At 42.4% G+C, this 8,531-nt stretch overlaps 1 protein-coding gene across 14 annotated transcripts in view; it reads right to left on the bottom strand.

Moving 5' to 3' along the window:
• Positions 1-2,384: 2,384 nt before the first annotated feature.
• Positions 2,385-8,531, bottom strand: part of Dock10 (dedicator of cytokinesis 10) — a 248,888-nt gene continuing 242,741 nt past the window's right edge. For 10 of the 14 annotated variants that reach the window (XM_037210228.1, XM_037210229.1, XM_037210223.1 and 7 more), the window contains 4 exons: positions 6,993-7,093; positions 6,663-6,801; positions 5,369-5,444; positions 2,385-3,143 (listed from right to left, as the gene is read on the bottom strand). In XM_037210228.1, coding sequence (XP_037066123.1) covers positions 3,082-3,143; positions 5,369-5,444; positions 6,663-6,801; positions 6,993-7,093 — 378 coding nt within the window. In that variant the 3' untranslated portion in view covers positions 2,385-3,081. The remainder of the gene's footprint in view (positions 3,144-5,368; positions 5,445-6,662; positions 6,802-6,992; positions 7,094-8,531) is intronic. The other 4 variants (XM_028884109.2, XM_037210226.1, XM_028884108.2 and 1 more) reach the window with 1 other exon arrangement.

Raw genomic sequence — 8,531 nt, 5'->3', positions numbered from 1 at the left:
GGGGAATCTTCTACTAGTTTTGAAAACTGAGTTTATTTTGAGAAATTGATTTGAGGCCAATTTATGTAAAGATGAAAAAGAATACAAATAAGATTCAGTGTCTTGACAACTCAAAATCATGTCATTGCTTTATGATGCACCATCCTTTGCAAGGCTTTGGGGCAGCAAATTAGCAGAAAACTCAGTGCAGTCCTATGCACAGTGTACGAATCATGTGGCTCCAGCACTAGGCTCTATCCCTTTCCATGTCTATCTCAGAAAGTTTAATGAAGCTCAGAAAAACTTATCAAAAAATAAATTCATCTTGCTTGACTTGGCAGCAGGTGCTGTACTGTCTGCCACTGGATGGACACATAGACACAAAACATTTGTCTGCCTTGGGGTCTGCTTATGCACATGAGTACCAGTTAGGGCGTATAAATAAGCATGACCTAATTGACACTGGTGATTAGGCCCTGGTGGTGACTGAGGCAAGCCAGAAAGTACACGTGAAAGGCTTAACTCTGTCCTCATTTTAAATTCAATGTCTTGTGGGAAATATGAATCCAACATTGCCAAATGCTCTGATTTCTTGACAGACACCAGAAAGCTAGAATTCTATCTATATAAATGCGCCTGACATGGATGTGTTGACATATAATTAAAAAATACAATGTGGAGATAAGACATGAATGTTGGGTTTAGTCACCCGCCTGCCTATTTGATATTATCTAGTGTAATGAAGAGAAGGGACAAGGGAACTGGGATGGTACAGGGCATGTTTCCATGCTGTTTGGGAAAGACATCTTTAGTCTTTCTAGAGTATTTAAACTTCTTTTATAAACCAAGTCAGGAGCAAAACACAGTAAAACCATTTGTCGTACAAATACAAATAGTTGTGAGGCAAAGACGGAATCACATTACCCTAGGTTGAAAGGATCTATTATGCTTATTTCCTTAAGGGATCTTTGGAGGACTCATTTTCATATTTGGGTGGTCACCTGTTGCAAACAGTTTCTTTAGAATATGGTGGGTAGGCGGTTGGGAAGAGCATCAAGACCCGGACCTTGTAGGCAAGACCAAAGGTAGAGCACATCAACAACACAATCTTCCTAGATTTCCTCAGCATCAACAATAACTCAGACAGCTTAACAATTTAAGTGGAGGAAATTCAATGATAGGTACCAAGAGAGCAGGAGCCAGAGCAGTGTGAGATGCGACTTTTAGAGCCAGAGTTCAGCTCAACATTGGGCAGTTTTTAAGTAGTAAGCTGCATTGGAGAACAGAGAACTTAGATGTGTCTTGAGAAGTCAGAATTCTCACCCAAAATATCATGTTGTCTCTTCCGGGTTCAATGCCTATCTTATCTCCTTGCTCTCTTGTGCTGATACTGGCTAGTAAAGCCAGTGTAGCCAAAGGCTGACCGAGCCCAACTAAGCTCCCCTTCGTTGAGCCTAGGGCTTTGGAATAGCTGTCGAAGGGGGACTGTATGCTGCCATTCAGTAGCTTGCCTTCTGCAGCTGGAGGCAGGTCCATTGACTCCACTTCAGCTGAGGTTGGATGGGCATGTGGAAATAGGCTACCCAGTGAAAGGCGGCAGTCAGTCCCAAACCTCGCTGATTATCATTCACAGTTTCAGTAAGAGAGAGACACAGTAGTGAGGACAAACAGAATGCTGCAACTATAATCAATCCTGAGTCTTGGGGACCTTAGCACTCAACACTGTGTTTCTCTCTGACACTAGATGAGCTATGGGGTTATGTGGGATATGTGCACATCTGGCCCAGTGTAGTTACCTGGAGACTAGGGATGATTTTAGGCTCTTTCTTTGTGTACTTTGAAGATCTATATTTCAGGGCAAGGATGAGGCACAACCACTCACTGGCTTTTAAGCCTCTAAACTGATTTTGGTCAGCAGCTCATATTTCCCATTTCAGTGGTTACGGCAAAGCACATGTCCATGCTAACTCCCAGAGAGGCAGCAAAAGTACAAATCCTACCACAAGTTTATGGAGTACATTAAGACTCTGGTTCATATTTCCCCTAAATCATTCTAATATCCTATATTTAGAAACCTTCAGTGTGTTTAATTCATCTCTAGAGGATCATCTAAGCTGAGGCTCGGGTCACTCTTTTGGTAAGGCATTAAAAAGATAGAGTATGGATGGTTTGATAGCCATCCAATAAACCAGTCACAGAAGCCATTTTGGCTACCTCTCATGTACTCATTTTGGTCCCTCCCTTGCTAATTAGCTGCAGGTGGGTGGCCTTAAACTTCCCATCCCCCCAGAGTGTTGGGATTGCAGGTGTCACCACCATATTTGGTTCATGCAGTGTTGAGGATTGAACCCAGGCTTTTGTACATGCCAGGCAAACATGCTACCAACCCAGCTCTCAAAAGGAAATCAAGTGCAAAGTAATGGTATTTTTATTTATATTAACAACAGCAAAATACTTTTATAATTTCACATACCATTGCTTTTAAAAGCACATATATTACAAATAAAAGAACTTCACAAACTTTAAAGGTTAGTATTTATCAACACTTTTTTACACATACACAAATATTTTAATATAACATTATCTGAAATGTTACTCATATAATTTTAGTACTTTCATAAGTCTTAACTAAAAACATTCTTTGAAATTTGATAAAAACCATATATTTTACAATTTTCTATTTACATCTGAAATATGCTTAAATGTTACAAAAACATTCACTTTGACCTTTAAAATACGTGTACTAGGACCTGGAATTGAACACATTATACCCAAGAGCAAACTCAGTTTGCTTTTAAGCTGCACATTCATTGGAATTTCAGGACAAATGTTCAGTGTGGTTTGATCAATACCACTCAAAGGAAACAAAGGAATCATAGGAAATGTGCAAATTCAGAGGCTGGCAAAATTCTCAAGCTAGCGAGGTAAACAAAAATATTAACACTGTAAAAACTTCAAATAAATTAAATCTATCTTTTTCTTCCCCGAGATTAGCTGCAAAAATTCAGAGTTCTCTGAGAGGTGCGTCTGATGCCCCAGGGTTCCTCTCAAACTTCAGCACTGGGTGAGATGGAGACCGTAGGTATGGCTGGGGTCACCTTGCTAGTTACACGTGTGTAGGTTCGCTCCACTCCGCGCTTTGCTGGGTCGTCCCTGCCCGTAATCTTAAAGCAAGACAGATACGACACATACATACAAAATGACGAGAGATCAATTTTCATATCCTCAAACACAGAATTAACACCCTGAATAGTGACTCATTCCCAATGGGGCGTTAGTAAGTTTGGAAAATATCCTAGTCAAAGTAGTTCTGAAGGATATTTTCTTCGAAGCCCATATGCTGGTTGCCATGGGGATGCTGAAAGTAGCTTTACTATGTACTCTTTGACTGTCAGATACAAATTTATAAATGTTTAAATGGCTGCAAATGTACGTGAGTGATTCTAGTGTCTCATTCTAGTTCAAGAATTTATAATTTATTGCTAACATCTACCCTAAAGGGGAAAACATCGGAAAACTCACTTAAATGTTTGGACTAATGGGAGTATAATAAAATCAATCTGATGTATCTGAAAATACTATCAATATGTCTAAGGGATACTTTGCCAGCTCTATCAAAATGACCTTATGCAAACAGTAACTGCAGACCCACGGAAACTGCAGGTGTATCTCTGCGGTTTATCTTTGTACAAAAGAGATTTGACGAGCATTTTAAATTCCTACTTATGATTTCCTCACTAACCTTACACAGCATCATGCTGTGCTGATGTCTATGTGTGTGATGTTAGCTTCACCTCTCATCCAAGGGCTTTTTCAGACAGAGGACTCGGCAGCTGAGGGTCATGTGTTTGCCATACATCCTCCTTCGGGCCAGTGTTATGCGATGCTGCATATATGATTTGGTTCTTTATGTGTTTCAAGTGTATCTCAGTCTCTAACAGCAAGATGCTCTCACATCTCACTTTCTTGGCATCAGGACAGAATGGCTCTGGTCCCATCTCTGCGTTTTAAGTTGGATACTCATGACCACGGCTGACTTCACTCTTCCGCCATTCTCCCTCAGTTGAAACACACTCCAAAAGAGCATCTTATATTTATTCTTCATTTGCATGCTTGTGTGAATTCCACTGGCCCCAGCCAAAGAAATTTCTTTACGGTTTTTGGTTTTTGGCTGTTTATGAAACAGTGTGAAATTCTGGCTGCCTATTAAAGAAATGGTTGCCTGTCACTACCAATTCAAATTACTTGCTTTCCATGTCTCCATTTTACACACCAGCATGACTCTATCTTGGTTCTGTTTCCTACCTTTCTTTTTTAAAAAAAAGTGCGTGGGTGCATGTATGTGCATGGGTGCACACGTGCCACAGTATGTATGTGGAAGCCAGAAGGCAGCCTGTGGGAGTGAGTTCTCTTTTTCTACCATATGGGTCCCAGTGGCTGAACTCAGGTCATCAGTCATGGGGACAAGAGATGTCACCAAGAGAGACATCTCACTGGCCTCTACAGGTACTTATTTTCTTTTTGAGAAGGGATCTCATGTATCCCAGACTGGTCTCAAGCTTGCTATGTAGCTGATGATGATCTCCAACTACTCCTGTCCTCCTGTCCTTCTGTCCTCCTGTCCTCCTGTCCTCCTGTCCTGTGTTGAGACCACAGGCATGTGTTATATGCATGGCCCTCTTTCCTCTGATATTGAGGGTTTTCCCCTAATGACATTTATTTTATTTTAGTATTCTGTAAGCTAATACTTTTCTTGGCCCTATGGGGGTGTGTATAGCATAATTAATTTTGTGTTTCTATTTATATGTCATTTGATTCTAACTGTTTCTGATTTTCAAAGCCCAGCTGGTAAGTTCTCTCACCACTTAATTACCTGTTTCTGGAGCATGTGCATTCACATTGAGATGAAGGAAGCTATTGACCAGGCCCCATTATAAGCCCAGGACCAGCAGAAAAGTCACATTTCTTTCCAACAGATATATTTCTTTTACTGAATAACGAGACCAGTGAAACCCATCAGGTTTTTCTCTTTGATCAGTTTCCAGGAAGCAGAGAGCCCAATTTTACTTCTTTTGTTAAAAAAATTTTTTTTCTCTCTCCTCTGGACCACCTGGTCTTTGTATTTTTGTTTTGTATTTCGAAGTATCACAAAAAAACCTTCAGTTCTGTATATTTAAAAAACGAAGGAGCTCAAATATGTTTAGAGTCAAAGGAGCACGGGTTTTATTTTTCACAGCTGAGCTGTTAGCGTGACACATCTTAGAGAGGCAATGGAGACTTAGAGACGCTGAGCCACAGAAGCTGACGGGGGCAAAGGACCAGGGAGGAAGGGGTGGGTGGACAGAAGGCTGCAGGGCAGGACAGGCGTACGGAGGAAAGAAGAACATACCACTTTTGCTCACAGTGCTGAGGGAAATGCTAGACACAGAGGAGCAGAAGCTGTAGAGACACGGACCTCGACAGAGCTGGCAGGAAAAAAAGAGAGAAACATTTTTTTTGCCAGACGTTTCAAGGCCAGGCGTGATTTACAATCAGGGAAAAGTATGGCTTCACTGTGGTTCCCAGCTTTTACATGCATTCTCTTCATTTGAATCCCAGATTTAATGATGTCGCCTGTGTGTGCTCAAGGCATCTCCAGAGTATTTTAATTATCACCACCCCTCAGAAATCTCAAACCGGCATGATCTTTGTTGGGAATCCTATCTATGGAGGTTCATTCTTTCCATCCTAAGTCAACCTACCATTATCTCCTCCTTGAGCTGCTGTGGAGAGCTAAAAGGGTGGGTAGAAGAGGCCAGGAAAGAAGGAATGTATGCTACATGCAATTAAAATAACACTTCCAGTCTTTGCCGAGCTCTGTGGTGATGGCACTAGATTATTAGGGGAAGGGGAAGGAACTGATGTGAAGTCAGCAGTCTCACGTGACTGGAAAGGCTACAGGTGGTGAGATACCTGATTAGAGTGTGAGGGTTGATGGATGCTGCAAAGCAGGCAAGGGAACATCACTTGACTTCCAACTGAGTGCTTTTGGCTACTTCAAAACACTGACATTATTGAATGGTCATATTTCATGCAAGCCATACAAAATATGGTGAATACATACCCAGGATGATGGATGACTTGATTATGGAGTGGAGTTGGATATGTATCATATATTATATTATTAAATTACCATATTATAAATATATTTAGTTTCTTTTCTCCCAATTGTGGACTTCTTTAGGAGGTGCCACTTCTGCCCAGGAAGTCTTAAGGTAAAAGGCCCATGAGAAATCCTGAGGTTCTCTCTGAGGCTGGTGCAGAAACCCCTACCGGCAAAATGTGAAATGCCATCCCATATCCTAGGTATTGTGAGCCATAAGGGAATGATGGAGTGGCAGCAGGCCAGGACAGGGATTCAGACCTTGTGTTTCTCAGTGTCTGACTAGACCTGTATAGTCTAGAGTCAACAGATTGTACAGCTTGGGTAAATACCTCAAAACATTGTGGAAAGCATTTCAGTTCTCATATTCTTTTTCTCTAGGCGTGTCTTTGCTTTGAGCCAAGAGCTGTTGTACATGGGGGAGATAACAACTCGACATCATAATGCTGATGTAAACAATAGTGACTTTTGCAGTAAAGAAAGAGTCTTCAGTCCCTCTAGCAATGGCCAGGGACTGTGGGTCACACCAAGGGATGCTTACCTGCTCGTTCATGATGGTGGACAGTTCACTGAGCATGTCCTTATAATGGGACCTCAGTTCTTCCTGGTACTCCAGCTGGTCCTCCTTGATGAGACGCTCATTTACATCAAGAGCCTGCCCACATGCATCTGCAAATTGCCTTTAATGACAGCACGAAGCAAATTAGAAGCCAGTCACAGGAGGAGGTATTGAGTTCAGTGACTTTGGGTCCAAAGTCAAGCTGTGGATAGACTGCCACCTTGAAGAGGGTTAATTGAGTGGCTTTCCTAGGGGGTTCACATCCCTCTGTATGTGGTAGTTTGAAGGCCATTTCAACAAAGAGAATCTTACCTGAATATTTCCTTCAATAGCTTTACTTGGTTATCAGGGTATTTCTTTGCATTAGTCTCTTCAAGAAAGGCTCGGGCATAAGCCATTGGGCCAGCATTGACCTATGGAGAGAGGAGACTTGGTTGAGGCTGGTTCCTCTCCTTCATGGAGCATTCTCCATGGTAACGGGAGGTCCAGTTCTCTGACCAATCACATGGCACCAGAGCACTCCCCCTCCACATTGTGATCCACCACTTTCTAACCCTGTTGTACCTGCTGTTTTCTAAGGGTCAGAAGCCACTAGTAGGTACACTAGAGTCCAGCCTTCCCTGCTCCCCTTTCCAAATTCAATCATATGTCATCCTATAATGTGGCAACTCCCTCTGAATGGAAACATCCCCACTCCCAAAGGAAGTGGGCAGCTAGCTCATGAAAGTCAGGAAATAAACAAAGCCTTGTAAGTTCCAGAAAAGACTCACAAGATGCCTTCCCAAGGTTATACCTCAGCACAAAGAGTTACAAGGAAGAAAGACTCTTCAACTTGTACAGCTGCCTACGAGCTGAGCAGAGAGCTCCAGGTGAATTGTCAGCCATGCTGGGGGTATTCAGTGACACAGCTGTGTCTGAATCATCCATGCTTCTCTAAGGAACACCTCACTCCCACTCCAGGAGGTAATCCAAAGAAATGTTGGACTTTGCTGGAATCACCACTAGCTTTGTCCTTGGTTCCCTGTCTGGGATGAGCGGATGTTTGGACACGCCTCCCCAGGAAAAGGCACACAACACAGCCTTTCTTGCCTTTTGTCGCCTTCACATACGGCTTGAGTGCCCTTTCTATAACAACTTTGAAAATGGGATTCCTTCCTCATAAACACTTTCACTGAAGTTAAACTTAGTGTTTGTGACATCCAGTGTTTGATGTGCCCGTTGGCTTTCTTTTCATTTAGCACTAAAATGAATACATAATGGTTACGAAAAGACATTCCACAGAGGTAGTGGTGTATGAACTGCCCTGGCAATCTGTCTTCCTCTGTGCTCCACTTGAAACCCTTGCTAAGATCGGGGCCAAGGAAGCAGTCATCAGAGTCGCTGAATGCATGCAGAACCAAGCTGTTTGCTTTTTAGTTTTTATTTTTTGTGGTTCTGGAGGCTGAGTCCAGGATCTTGCAACACACACACACACACACACACACACACACACACACACACACACGCTCTACCACTGAGATACAACCCTAGTCCTAGTCCTACAATACCAGCTTCTATTCCCACTCAAGTACATGAGTTGATGCTAGTGAAGGAGCTCATTTCTCTTAGTGTATATGATATGTTGGTTTGGCTATGGTGTTTGGGAAGTGTGATGGTTTGCTTTAGTTTTCAACCTGACACAGTCTAAAATCATCTCGGAAAAGAGTCTCAAGGAGGGATTGCTTTCATTGTGTTGGCCCTTGGGCATGTCTGTTAGGGACTGTCTTCTGTAAGTTAATTGACATGGGAAGACTCAGCCTATAGTAGGTAGCTTGATTCCCTAAGCAGGGGTTCCTGACATGTGTGAGGGTG

The sequence above is a fragment of the Peromyscus leucopus genome, chromosome 13, assembly GCF_004664715.2.
Source record: "Peromyscus leucopus breed LL Stock chromosome 13, UCI_PerLeu_2.1, whole genome shotgun sequence".
NCBI lineage: Eukaryota > Metazoa > Chordata > Mammalia > Rodentia > Cricetidae > Peromyscus > Peromyscus leucopus.
The sequence above is the reverse complement of the archived record's forward strand: the minus strand, read 5'-3'. Positions and strand labels throughout refer to the sequence as shown.